This window comes from Typha latifolia, chromosome 14 (assembly GCF_019914945.1).
Source record: "Typha latifolia isolate L0001 chromosome 14, TyphaL0001v2, whole genome shotgun sequence".
In the NCBI taxonomy this organism is placed as follows: domain Eukaryota; kingdom Viridiplantae; phylum Streptophyta; class Magnoliopsida; order Poales; family Typhaceae; genus Typha; species Typha latifolia.
In genome coordinates, this window is record NC_133099.1 from 3,022,368 (window position 1) to 3,037,259 (window position 14,892).

At 38.5% G+C, this 14,892-nt stretch overlaps 1 protein-coding gene across 1 annotated transcript; it reads right to left on the minus strand.

The window, feature by feature from the left end:
- Positions 1-370: 370 nt before the first annotated feature.
- Positions 371-13,911, minus strand: LOC140800915 (uncharacterized). Its single transcript, XM_073155847.1, has 12 exons — positions 11,872-13,911; positions 11,700-11,779; positions 9,560-9,747; positions 7,152-8,193; positions 6,938-7,065; positions 4,972-5,031; positions 4,841-4,891; positions 4,673-4,743; positions 3,603-3,754; positions 1,986-3,530; positions 1,788-1,889; positions 371-1,688 (listed from the first exon to the last, which is right to left on the minus strand). Exons 1-12 carry the CDS (start codon positions 13,770-13,772, stop codon positions 586-588), a joined length of 6,423 nt encoding a protein of 2,140 aa, XP_073011948.1. The 5' UTR covers positions 13,773-13,911; the 3' UTR covers positions 371-585.
- Between the last annotated feature and the right edge of the window lie 981 nt (positions 13,912-14,892).

Sequence of the window (14,892 nt, forward strand, 5' to 3'; positions counted from 1 at the left end):
AATTGTATTGCATCAAAACATTCAAATTATTCAGGTACTGCAGTCAAACAAAAGATGCTAAAGAAAAAGAAAAGAAAAAATGGGAAAGCTACTTAGCCCAAAAAGAAAGCAGAGGCCTGATTGCACCAATCTTCACACGACAATAACCAATTAGTTGTAACTGAAGTATCAACTTTGGCAGCGTTGTAACTTAAAGATAAAATTCACAAATCAAAGAATCAAACAGGCCAGTCGTCCCAGGTACCTGCAATATTAGCTTCTGAAACAATAGTGTAATGAATTGAGGTCTCGTCTCACCTGCAGATCTTAGGTGGACTCTTCGGATCTACGGATTCAGTAAGAAGAGGAAAAGGACGTGTGACAAAGCAAAGACCATGAAGCAGGCAGCAAAGTAAGGCTGCACATGGCATTTGACTCTAATGTTCTACATGGCATAACAACGAAAGCTCTTAAACATATATGACCTTCAGAGCTCCCAAAATTTAGGGAAAAAGAAAAGAAAAAGAGAACAGATATATAAATAAACTATACAATAAAACAGAAAGCCAAAGAAAGGAAACTAGGTTGTTTACTGCCTCCTGCTCTTTATGAATGAAAATAATTGCAAGATGCTCCTTTCTTGCAATGCCCGTTCTCATGGAATCTGCATACTCCTTTCTGCCCTGATGGAGGTCGGGATGATCCTCCCTCACCACCAGACTGCATCCTGTTCCATAAAGGCCTTCCCGAAGAATGCCCTGAGTCACTCCCTTGAAGATTATCACCTTGAGCAGAATGCCTACCTCCAGTCTCTGTTTGTTGATTGCTCCAATTGCCAGGATTCCCATTTGGCGAAGACCAGTTCATATTCAGATTTCCTTGTCCTGTTCCATTACCAGGGTTCGCAATCATATTCGCCTGTGCTGGTGCCCCCCAACCAGCATTCTGGCTTGTATTTGCAAGTGTTGGTGCAACCCAGCCCGGATAAGTGTTTGCATTTCCCTGTGTGGGTGCCACCCACCCAGTTGTATTGCCTGGAAATTGTGCCCCCCAGACAGCTGCAGGGTTTGTACCTCCTTGACCTGGTGTTGCCCATACCAGATTAGCATTTGTGTTTCCCTGATTGGGTGCCATCCAACCTTGGTTCATCATTAGATTTTGTGGTGTTGTACCTAAACCCATGTTTGCAATGCCTTGTGCCGGTGTTCCCCAAGCCATGTTCATATTGACCTGCGGCAACATTCCCCAGCCCATATTTACATTCCCTTGAGCTGATGTTCCCATGTTCATGCTTCCACTTCCTTGAGCTTGTCCTGCAATTAATTTTGCATTTTGTTGGGCGGCTGGGGCTACTACCCATCCTGTGTTCTGACTATTAGCTCCAACATCAAACTCTGCATTCGATATATGTGCATGTTCCATAGATGTAGTTGCTCTCATCTGTGATGACAACATCTGGTTAGAACCACCGGACATTACCGAGCTCTTCTCTTGATTATTTTCCAGGGTAGAATATGGCATATTTGTTACAGTCTGCAACATCATAGGCTGCTGAACATTCCTTGTATCCTGAGCTGCCCCAAAATTACAAGAACTCATTGGCACAGGATCGGACAGGCTTGCTTGCGACTTTTGTATAATGCTCTGGTCTGATACATGCTTAGCAAGTAGATAACTAAGGGTCAAATCATCAGGCTTTTGTTGAAAACCTGAAATAGATGTCAAATCTCAGACACTTTTCTTAGATCAATTAATGACAAGGAACTAAGACGACGACAAAACATTAGATAAGAACAATAAGATTGTACCAGAGTCAGTGCGATGCTGGACACTCGATCTGCTAGCTTCAGGAATGGCACCTTCTGGTACTAGATTAGATTCTGGATCTGCAGTTCTCTGAGCCACCAGACCTACAAGACTCTTCACGTCAAATTGGCGATATTTGGAAGGAAACATTAGAATTCAAATTTTTTTATCTAGGTTATAATAGCCTTCTTCATAGATACCTTCAGCTGAAATACTTAAGCTTCTCTTCAGAGTTTCTCCTTGGGGAGAGAAGAAAGCAGGCACAGCAGAATTTCCTAATCCAACATCAACAACAGAATCAACTTTTGATTCACCACTTCCAACCACTATACTTTTACTCACATCAGCTGATGCAGCTTTTGATGGCAATTCATATGCTGCCTGGAAATTACCAAGCCCATCTACTTTATTTCCAAGCTTGGGGCTGCTGATTCTTTCTGTTGTATTAGCTGTCCTAGGAGGCAAGACAGATTCAGCGAGACCCGAATTTCGATCTTCCACATTAATGGGTTCCTTAGGTAAAGAATCTCTAACAACTGTAAAGTCCCCGGTGCTTGGATGAGGAGTAGGAGTTGGAAGATCAGTTGGATTAGCACCCCACTGAGTCGAAGAGGCATATCCAGGTTGGCCTTTCCAACTTCCTCCTGAAGATTGTTGGCTTGAAGAACTCGAGTGGGATATTGGTTTTCCATAACCTGGTCCACCAGCATGGAGCCCCATGGGTCCGTGATTACTTCCATGGTCCTCACCTCCCATCCATGCACCAGCAGTTCCGGATTGACTGCCTCTACCTTGATCAGATGGTGACCTATATGGAGTCCCAGCAAATGAAGCGACTGGTCTTGGCTCATTTGGACCATAAGATTGCCTAGACCACGCGTTACTATCCTTCGATGATTCCCATCCTCCAGGGGAGATTTCAAGCCTTCCACCTCCCAGTTTGGTTGCAGATAAGGCAGATGCCTGAGCATCAAATTTGTCAGCTTTCACCAACTCATTAACACTGGTATGAGAGCGACTCATGTTACTTGCAGTCACATTTGCATAATTTGTTACGCTTCCTGCTAGAAAAGTACTCTTATTTCCTCCGAAGCCACCTTCCAAGTTGGTTCTTGTTTCAATTTTGTTAGATAGAGAAGCGCTGCTATGCTGGACCTCCAACTCTGAAAGATCATTTTGGAACTTCCCTGTCAGAGCATTGCTCAAAGATATAGCATCTTCCTGCTTTTCAGAGCTCTTCCATATCCTTAAATTAGGTGGGAAGTATCCAGTTGTGTTCCATTTTCGCAACTGTGTCATTGAAAAGGGACCTTGAGTTTTTCCAGATGGGTCTACATAGTGCCAGATCTTTTCAGACTCGTTGATATTCAATGTTGCTGCAACCCCACTCGCTGGAGCTGCTGATGGAGTTCCAGATGAGAGACCAGGTGATTGCCCATGCTGGTTATTATTCAAAATAACCTCTATATTGGTTGCATTTGCCCCACCTTTCAGAGTTGTCAAGTTACTTGTTTGTTGCGCATCTTTATCTTTGTTCCAAGAATATCCATTTGCTTTCTCAACCAAGCCAGTAGAGGACTCTAAAGAAGTTCCTTCGGCCAACGTACTTCTGTTTGGATCCCAGTTAACTTTCAAAATTTTGCGTGCACTGCTCCAGTTGTTACTTGAAACAGGACTAACTTTTGCAGGTGATATTACCTCCTTTCCCTTCATGAGGTAAGAATCCCTTGGCCTACCATAGTTTTCTGCATAATTTGGGAGAACTTTATGTTAGGAACAATCCAAAAACATTAGGCATATGTCAAACTACAGGGTACCTTTTTTTCCAACTTCCGGCTCTCCTTCCTCTGAAGTTTCATAATCTGGATCCATATTTGGGTCAGCATGTATTTCAGGTACTTCATTTAGCCTACGAATTCGCTCTTCAGGAGTGCTCAGAAGTTGCAGCTTTTCCACACATTCTCTTAGCGTGAATTATTATTAAGGATAACAGTACCATTTTTTTGAATTCCTTTCTTACAAGTAAGCAGTTCATCTATGTTACCCTTTAAGCACATAATTTGAGTAACAAATTTCTCGTCATTTACTTAGTAATGAAACAGTTCATAAGTCTACTGATCTCATCACATAAGATAACCATTATCAGTATGAAATATGTTCTTTTTTTCTTCAATTTGTTCTTTCTTCAACAGCATCAAACCAATGACACTTCAGACATATTGTAAACTTTTAGCAACAATCTTACACAGTTTAAACTAAATTAACCAGATTTTTTTTATAATCTTCAGATGTCAAACATCACTGGAAGGCACAAATTGAACGAAAACATTTAATGGTGAAACAGTTATATAACATTAGTGTATTTTCTATTTGACTATTTGTTCATTTCTTTCCAAAGCTTCTTTGACATACTTATGTAGACAAACCTAATAATTAACAAAAGTACTCAAGAGAAAACCACAAAAAGGAAGCCAGTTATACATGTGGAAGCACAGGCAAAGTAGAAATTTGTGTCAATTAATAGCCTAATAATTAACAAAAGTACTCAAGAGAAAACCACATAAAGGAAGCCAGTTATACATGTGGAAGCACAGGCAAAAGTAGACATTTGTGCCAATTAATAGCGGTTGTGAGATAGGTGAGAGGAGGCAAAATATAAAGTAATGCAACATGTAACAGAATGTTTGCGCACGAAGAGTATCATTAACTAAGGCTAATAAAAAGACACATAAACATCCCATTCTCAACCACCAAAAAGTGATTTTGACTGACTCTTTATTTCCCAATTTCCACTAAAATCTTGAGTGATTTACCAGTGAAATGAAGTATTTTAGAAAGTAAACATTTTGCATCATTCCATGTTCAATTGAAGCCTTTTGAAGGATATTCTTTTCTATGGCCCTTTTCACTTGCACGATCACGAAGATGACCAAGTCGCAACTTCTCACTTTCTATCCACTGCATAAGCACAACAAATATGAGAAATAAATTGAGAAAGAGAGAAGAGGAACTCATATGTGGCAGTAAACAAAAAGGCAGATACACATGTACTCACATCATTGACTCTCACGGCTTGGAGAACCCTTGCTTTCTCCTGAACTTCTCCCTAAAAGATTAGCTTTTCAGATTCTGTTGGAGACAATATTGAGTCTCAATAAGAAAAGGCAATAGAAAAAGTATTGTTACCACTGTCAGTCGTCCAATAAGTCCACATTTTATACTTTGCCTTAAACGTTTGCATTCCTCCTAAAACCATAACATCATCAATCAAAGGAAATGCAAGCAGGCATTCCCAATTTTGAACAAAGTACTAACAAAGAAGATTAGATAAATTAATTCACAATGATTGAATCAAATATCCTCCATCACTATTATATCATGATCATCAGTAAAGAATCTAAAGCTCTCGTGCAAGCCTGAGCTAGAAAATAGTATACTCATATTATGTAGGAGCTCAAACATACAATCTGAATAAGTTACATACTGGTTAAGCCAACATCTCAGATTGCTGATTGCCTGAAGCTAAGGCAGAGCTAAAGGGTTTTCTACATAAATTAGAGGGGAAATCTATATATGTCAAAAGATTCATGTATAATATCATACAATTTCCTCAAATAATAGATAAAAACTGTTTCATGATGAGTCTCTTGGCTGGTATCCCAGTGGTTGAGATACCAGTTCCCTGCTGGAGGTCACAAGCTCAATTCATGTCAGCGAGTTAATGGCAATCTATGATTTAATTGGGACACCATAAGTTCCCACAATCTCTCAAAGCATCAAACATAGTGAATAGAAGCTTTTTAAACCTATAAGCATCAAATATAGCTAATATATCATACTACGTGACTACTACCAACAGCACAAAAATTATGGGATACACAATTAAATATCATCTCATACACAATTACATATACAAGGAAAGGCTGTTTCATGGTAGTGAATAACAGAATTTTAAACCTGTAAGCATCAAATGTATAAACAAATCATATTCGATAACCACCTCCATAGCAGAAAAATATTATGGCATACATAGTTAGATATTTACAGACAATTTTGTAATTCAAGAAACATAAATGCCGGTAGTCACTACTATTTAGGATGCACATATATTAGCTACATATAAAAGATTAAAGACCAACATAGAAATTATAGAGCACATCTAATCACACAACCACTTACAACAAATTAGTCCAACAATCTGGGGTCAAATATGTAGCTTATACTTGTAAAATGCAAATAAGATAAATCGGAACACTTATTATTCTTGTTGCACATGCTTAGGATGCTCATCAGTTTTGGCTCAGGCCAAGCCAAGGCCGCTCTTCAGTATTTACCATCTTTACCCTTAACTACACTATAGAAAGAAAATTATAAAGCATGCGATGAACAATCACTTTGCAACCAAAAGAATGTCTCACAAAAGTTATGAGCTTCCCTGTTGCTAATACATATTTTCCTCACAACACATCATCAGGATTTAATATATTAATTACATCATGCAAAGAATGGTAATTGTTGATCTTGAAGCTGGCATTGGATTTGCTCAACATACATATATGCTGTGGACTCTGATGCACATACCATGAAGGAAATAAGATTAAGATATACAGATTCCAATATGTAATAAATTTTAACACCCAGATTTAAGCATGCAAAAGAGTATAAGACAATGATTAATGTTTGCTTATTTTCTTGATATATTAATATCTAGCAGTATATCAACTTAGTTTTCCTACCAGTCATGGACCAGAAATAAAAAATCAATTGGATATAACATATCAAACTTCTTTTCACCTTCCAAACTAACCATAAGATAAAAGAAAAAATTGCTAAAAGGACTTAACAAGTGTAGGTTATGATCAACCTTTTAGTTGCTTAATAGTCCATAAAAAGAAAAGGACTGTAGGTAAATTCAAGTCATACAGTCAAAATATCTATACATGTAAGTTGAAATATCCAAACAGATGCCAGAAAAACTATCCATAAGATGAATCTGTAACAGTTGTTAAGAAACTAATATTTCAACCAGGAAACAATTTAGACTAAAATACTGGAGTAGAAAGGAGAGAAGAATGAGAAGACAGACATGTGTAAAAGCAGTTAGTAAAAGGAAAATGGAAATTAAAGTTATGAATTCTCATCAAAAGATCACCTCAGAAAACTCCTGATTTGAGATGATATCAATAGTTATAACCTCTTTCTTGTCTAAATTTAGTATCTCCAGTGTTATATCTGTCATCTTTTTTCCAGTTTTATATTTTTCTGCTGCTTTGCCTGTTCCTGAAATTAGAATGATGGTATTTAGACATCAAGAAGTCAATGTTGGACTCTACTAGTTTGCGAAGAAGTCTAAACATAGACCATACCAATAACTTGAACTAGACGATATATATCTTGTCTTTGACCTGTCCCAGAGATTCTTATTCTCACAAATGATCCAACAACTTTCTCACTAAGTGCATCAGTATTGTCTATCAAATCCTCCATTAGGTTGCGACGTAAGTACATCAAATTAATGTTGTGAACATCTATTGCTGCATAATCATCAAGATTGGTTTGTGGTCCTCTCTCCCCAATCTTTTTACGTGATTTTCTTCGTTTCTCTGAACTCATAATAAATGATGCCTCGCTGTTTCCTTCAACATCCATCTGGCTAGGATCAGGATCTACAACACCTCCTTGATTGTCATCAGTGTCAACCGGTGAGGCCTCATTCATAAGAAAATGTGATTCAAGAAGCTTCAGCATTTCAAAATGTCCAACACGTTGTTTACCAAACAGATTTTGAAGCAACGGATCACAGACAATCTGACTTTTTCGACGAGGATCACGAAGGTTGTTTCGTTTTATATACTCGAGTAGAAGAGCCTGAACATCAAATTGAGATAACACGGACCTATCACCATCTTTCATGTGTGCCACAAAATCTAACAGCTCCTTGGAAGCCCAGCTAACACCCTCCGATATAGATGTCCCCACATTTTCACCTTTTGCCAAGTCCTCATTGCTAGCACTGTCTCTCAATAGTTTTTTCATCTTTTTCCGTGAAGAGCTCTGTCCATCACGATGTGATGATAAGCTACGTTTGGAGAGAGCCCGACCAACAGCTTCTTTTCTTGGTTCCTTCTCACGAACAGTGTGCTTTGTTCGCTGTCTAGACCTCTTCCTTGATGATTTGGTTTCATCATGATGCCCTGCAGAGCTGTCTGAGCTAGCCCCTTGGTCACCATTACCATCACGTGCATCACCAGAGGACTCCTCACCATGAGCAACCACGAGGGATCCCTTCTTTTGGCTTTCAGCTGCAGACAGTTCTTCCAGGGTCAATGACAACTTTCTTTTCAGATCCAACCAATAGTCCTTGAACAAATACTCCCAACTGTTTTTGTCATTGAAATCTACTCCATCCTGTAAAGGAGAACTAATAAGAAGAAGTGCACGATACTAGAATCATTGACAACAAATCCTTTCCGTAAAATCTAATCTTTCCAACCAGTATAGTTTAAAGCAGAAAACTCAAACTATAGATTCTTTTTCCTCCAAAAGTCCATTTCAGAATGCTAGTTCTGGAGTAAGAAAAATATCTTCAGAAAACAAAGAACATCAGATAGTAGTATTTGAAAATATGTTGTAAGGAAGCGTTCAATCTCGTTAAGCAAGTATTTCATTAAAAAAAAAAAAACATGTTACAAAGGTTGCTTGGAAAAAGAACGTTAATTATATCCAAATAATTCATAATCCTTCAGTACATAGGTTCCATTGATTTCTTTAAAAATGCTGTGAAGCCTCTTTTGCTCCTACCATACAACAAAGAAGTGAGTAAATGGATTCCTTTCTAGAAATCATGAAGAATTGTAGTGAGAACTGTCTGCAGAAGTAGAAGGGGAGGAAAAAGGTATGTCTACAGGAAAAGATATACAAATGAGGAAAAAAATAATTGTAGTGAGAAAATATGCAAATGCAGTAAGAAAGGAAAAGGAAAAACAAAAAAGAGAATGAGAAGAAGAATTGTGCACAATCCACTAGGCATCAGGACAACTCGATCTGATTAAATTGCACAGATATAAATTAAGCTGAAAATTGGAGAAAACAATGATACAGATGCCCCGAGAATGGCAGTAAGGACTAAGGGTCTCTTTTTGGGATATGTATCAGTCATAAAAAACAAAATAAAATTCCTTACAGTGACATTACACCATGAAAGACCAAAATTCACTGATGGTTGTGCATATATCCTGTATAAAATGTACCATGAAAGCTTGATCAAAGACAAGCAGAAAAATTTCAATCCTTCTAAAATAGATATATAACAAGACGAGGAAAGTTTCTTATAGACCTAATTAAAAGCAAGAATGAGCATGTCACCAATACAACATAGCATAGAGTGGATGAGTGACTTCTGCACACAATCTAAACCTTACGAGTGACAATGGGAAAAAAAAGGAATTTTACAATAAATATGAAACTTAAATCATTTAAAATTATAGGACAGAAAGGGTAAAAATAGATTTGAATTCTAAAGAGATACGGCAGGCAAAAATGCCACTCAATTCTAATCACAAGAATACACTGAGAAATATGCATCTTCTTCAATCATGTTGCGCTACATTAATAGAAATACTGCATAGAATTGACAACCAGCAAAGAGGATCACAATTGATTCTTAAAAATGAATATCATTTAAATATAGATATGATTGTCTCATTTAAAATGAATAGAATTTAAAAAAAAACAATTTTCTCGCTTAAAACGAATAGCACTTAAATATAGATACCATTGTCTCATTTCCATTCTCATTTTTCTCTATCAGCATCACAGTGCTCAAGCATGTCTGACAGAAGCCCTTATTTCCTCGAACACATACAAATTCAGATTCTTTTATGCACCCATTACACAAAGAATGTGTACATGTATAGCACATAAAGCGCGCAGATTTCTCACAGTTGCTACATATGTGCCAACCTGAGATGCAGAATTAGAAAATAATCAATATTAAGAAGGTATAATGTACTGTAACAAAGAAAGGAGATCCATTGATTTACTAAACAAATCCACTGGAAAATATGATAAATATGTGGAAAAGAAAGTTCTATATAGGAAACTCGTGAAATTGGCCAAGACAACAATATCCAGAACAAATAGAGAGCCAACATAACTACTTAATGAAAAAAACTATAGATGTTAGAGTAGGACACAGAAAGCCTCTAGAAGAAGAATAAGACTGAGCATAAAAGTATTCAGAATCTCTAGTGTCGATCCTGTTCAGAGATCATATAAGCACACCAACATGTTAGGCCTCCTGTTCCAGCTATAAGTCTATAACAAAACTTCAGCATAGTTGCATTAGTATCATCATTCTAAACATAGTCATTTCTATCAAATGTAGAAAAGAACCTTGGGAAGAAGCTCCATATCAGACCTGTGTTTCTTCACAGGCATAAGAAAGCTTTAAAAGTATCAAAGCGACCCACGTGGCAGCGAGTGAACATTTCAAAGTAATAAAGTAAAAAAGTATCATGTCCCCACTTAAGTAATCAAACGAAATACAGTTCCTGCAGCTTCAATAAATTTGATAATTCATGATTATCTTTTTAACTCATGATCTTTTGCCTAGTGACCTTCTTAATGGTTCTGAAATTCAATATCTCCATTTGTGCTATGCATACATACATGACGTATCAACCTGCTTCTTTAATGTTTTTGACATGATATACGCATAGATATACACTTCCTAGGAATCATAAATCTCCTGATCTAAAAGCATCATGGCCTTGTCGATGAATAATTGCTTTGTCCTACTAAATGAAACAAGGCATTGCTCAGGAAAGTTCTACAAATAATAATACCTCATAGTTTCCCTAGCTCAAATCCATGGATAATAATCACTTGTGAGTCTTTGGGTGAGACTAAACTAGTTCTCATCATAATGAAAATGAAGCTCTTGCAGCATGCTTGATCGATGCTAAAAATGGTGAGTCCCATTCCCTAATTATGCATTGATAAAGTACATAAATTATATCGACTTGGAATACTGTGCACCTTGAATGACTTCTGCACTAATAAATATTTCATGGATTGCATCCATATATCATAACATGTGGCAAAATCAGATTATCATCTTATTAATGCAGCAGCTTGTTTTTATTTTCAAAGCTCCTAATGCATGTGAATTTCCATGATATACTCCTGCATACTATCCCAACAACTGCTTGAATCTTCTGATATATTCCATCTACAACCATTGCACATTCATAAGGCAACACTCATGTAGAAGGAAACTGAACTACAGCTTGCCCGCGAACTTATAACTCATGCAATCAAGATGCTAATGACTGAATATCACTTAACCAAGCAGAGAGCAATATCCTTGAACTAGGTTGTCGCAGAAAGGACTAGAAAGATATCTGAAATCTTAATTACTTTGTTTTTCTGGAACTTTTCCCATCTTATTCAGTAGAAATTCCTATTTCATGAATGTACAATTCTCATATATCCCTCTTTGATGAATTATAACTCCTGTGCCCAACAATCAGCACTGATCAACCGGAACAGAAGTAGGTTAATGTTCCTACGGAAAGCATAATCAATTGGATAGGGTTCTCAAAAAAGGAAATCCCCCTGTATTACACAAACTAAGAAAATCACATAGAGTTAATTTGAAACTTGAAAGGGTAGGTGGCGCTGTGGCACCATAATTTAGTGATTTTTTATCCTGAACACCCATGCAGGTCTATGAGGGGAGATATACATAGTCTTATCCTCATTTTTCAAGGAGGTTGTTTCCAACAACAAAGCTATTTAAAATAACTCACATCAAATCAAAAGGACAAAAACCAATTGAACATTCTACTCATAAGCAGTAAAATTGCAAAAAAGAGACATTAATGCAGTTGGATTGGAGGCTTAAGTCATACCACAGTTCCACCGGCCCTTGGCCCGGAAGAATGCCTCATCCCGATTAACGCATGCAGGGTGGTAAACTTTCGGACAACCCCTACAAATAGAGAAAAAACACAACAAACGAATCATCATAAAGAAAGCCCAAATATCTGCAAAACAAGGACAGAGTAGAAATTAAGATCAGACCTGCGATCACAGACCACTAGCTCACCACCATCAAAACAAATAAAGCAAACCTCCTCATCATCCTTTCTCCTGGCTGGAGCCCTCCCAGCCTGTTGTTTTGGTGGGCGGCCTCTCTTCCGCCTTCCCCCGCCCCTCCTCACGGATATAGGAGGAGGTTCCTCTGCCTCTTCATCCATCTGTTCAGCCTCTTCAACATCATCAACTGCAGTGGTGTTGGTATAGGGGTACTCATCAAATTGAGCATCCTCCTCCAAAGCATCATTGCCAGGAGCAATGGATGTATCAGGGTATTCATCGACTCGGGCATCCTCTTCATCCACAGCATCATCACCAGCAGCAGTGGATGTATCAGGGTATTCATCAATTTGGTCATCCTCTTCCTCCACATCATCATTGCCAGCAGCAGTGGATTTACCAGGGTATTCATCGATTTGGGCATCTTCTTCCGCCACAGCATCAGTGGTGGTGGTTGTATACTCATCAATTTGCGCACCCTCTTCCTCAACAGCACTGCTGCCGGCATCAGCAGCAGTAACAGGGTACCCATCAATTTGAACATCCTCTTCCTCCCTGGCATCATTAACTGTGACGGTGACAGGATCAAGGTGCTCATCAACTCGATCATCCTCTTCCTCAGCACCATCATTGCCAATGGTGTCAACCATATCAGAGTACTCGTCAATTTTTGCATCTTCTTCACCCAAAACCACAACATGGGTGGCCGTGGGTGCATCAGGGTACCCATCAATATGTACAACCTTTTCCTCCATGGTATGGTTGCGGCCCATGGTCGTGGTTGCATCAGGGTACTCAGTAATTTGGCCACCCTTTTCCTCCACCTCATTGTTGCCAGTACCTGCCATCGTATCAGAGTAAACATCAATCTGGTCAACCGCTTCCTCCATAAAGCTGACAGCAGCCGAGACTGCATCAGGGTACTCATCATTTTCGAGACAGTCTTCCTCTGCAGCACCATCACCGGTGGCCGTATCAGGACACTCACCAATTTTGGCACTTTTTTCCTCCACGGTATCATCACCAGGAGTGGCGGTTGTATCAGGGAATTCCTTGATTTGGAGGTCCTCTTCCTCCACAGAACCATCACCAGCAATAACAGGCATATCAGTATCAGGGCGTTCGTCAATTTGGACACCCTCTTCCTGCACAGCATGATCGCCGTCCGTAGCAACCATATCAGCGCACTCATTGATTTGAGAATCCTCTCTATTCACAGCAATCTCGCCCGCTGTGGCAGTCATATCAGGTTTATCACGTTTCCCATCAACCTGGGCACCCTCTTCCTCCAACTCATCACCACAGGTAGCCGTATCAGGGCATTCATCGAGCCGTATACCCTCTTCCTCCACAGCACCATTGCCGGAGACCGTCGCCGTGCCAGGGTATTCATCAATTTGGACACTTTCTTCCTCTTCCTCCACAACATCATTGCCAGCAGCGGTGGCCCTATCAGAAAATTCATCAATTTGGAGACTTTCTTCCTCCACCTCATCGCTGTCACCGTGGGTGGCGGTATCAGGGTGCGGATGCTCATTGATCTGTACAGCCTCTTCCCCCGCGGCATCGTCTCCTCCAGCAGGGCTCGTACCCGCGCACTCATCAACCCGGAAACCCTCTTCTTCCACGCCATCACATCCGGCTATTGCGCCAGCACCTGAGCACCCATCCATCTGTACACCTTCTTCACCCACATCAGCGTCGGTTTCGAGGTTCCCCGAGGCAGGAGCTTTCTCGCCATCTCCAGCTTCTCCGCTCTGCTCGCATTGGGGTACGCTGTCGTCCGCCGCCTCCGTCGGCGGGGGAGCTGGGTTCTTCGCGAAGAGCTGGCCCATGGGTTGAGAACCTTGGATGTCGGAGAGCTCACCGTCAGCTTTCCCCTCCATGGGATCGAGGGCGAAGTGCCCTTCCAGTTCCACAAAAACCCTAGCTTTCTCGTACGGACCCTCTCGCTTAACAGAGGAAAAGGAGAGAGGAATTGAAGAGGTATTATGCGGTTAGGGCTTGGTAATATTGTTATGCTTCTTTAGATACACAATGCAGTCACTTATTTCTACTCGAATTGTGTCTCCAAAATAAATTATGCAACTATTTTCCTTTAATTTTTTTCTTCTTTTTAATAAATAAATATAGTATTTCCATTAAAAAAATCTATTTAATATTAACCCTGACCTCCGTAGTAAATTGAGTAAAAAAGTTTCTCAAGAAATTGGTTTTCTTGTAATTAAGAAGAAATCGAAGAGAGACATAGAATGAGAAAATGGAGATTTAACAATAAAAATATATGTATTAATTAATTGAGTTTTTATTGACAATAAATTTCGCTGCTATAAATTGTTTTTAATAAAGTTTTTATTGTTTTCCTCTCAATTCTCAGATAGAGTTCATATTCTTTCTGAGATATTCCATCTCTTTGTCCTTGAGGACAACAAAACGATTGAGGGAGGTTATCAATTCTTCAATTTGAAGCTTTGTTTGTTTAATTTTTTTAATAATATATGTAAAAATTAGGGGTGAAAATGGATCAAATGATGGTAAAATTATAACAGATATAAATATGGATAATGAGCTAAACTAGTAAGACATTGGATAATATTTTTTATTTTTTTATCAATAATAAAATGTTCATGTCACTAATCTCATAGTATTTTAGAACTATATTAATGTACTAATAATATATTATATATTATTTATAAAAATTAATTTTTCTAATTTTATATATTTGACATACAAAAAATTTATCTGTTGTAAAATTCTTAATATTTTTATATTAATTATATTTAAATAAAATATTATATTTTTTAAAAATTTAATTAATATTCGTTTAAGATCCAATTTTTTATCCAAAAATTATCCGTATCCGTTTAGTTAGGATATAATTTTAAATTTTGTTATCCGTTCAATATCCATATCTGAATCCGTATCTGAGTATTTGAATCTGGATTCAGCACTATCCAATACGTATCCGATCCGTTTTCACCCCTGCTGAATCAAGCAAGCGTCTGT

Excerpts from the sequence above, each read along its gene's own strand:
- LOC140800915 (XM_073155847.1), bottom strand. The coding sequence starts at position 13,772 with ATGGAGGGGAAAGCTGACGGTGAGCTCTCCGACATCCAAGGTTCTCAA. Across the intron at positions 8,194-9,559 it reads AGAATGGAAATGAGACAATG|GATGGAGTAGATTTCAATGA; the intron begins GTATCTATATTT and ends TCTCCTTTACAG. Across the intron at positions 1,689-1,787 it reads CCAGCATCGCACTGACTCTG|GTTTTCAACAAAAGCCTGAT; the intron begins GTACAATCTTAT and ends CATCTATTTCAG.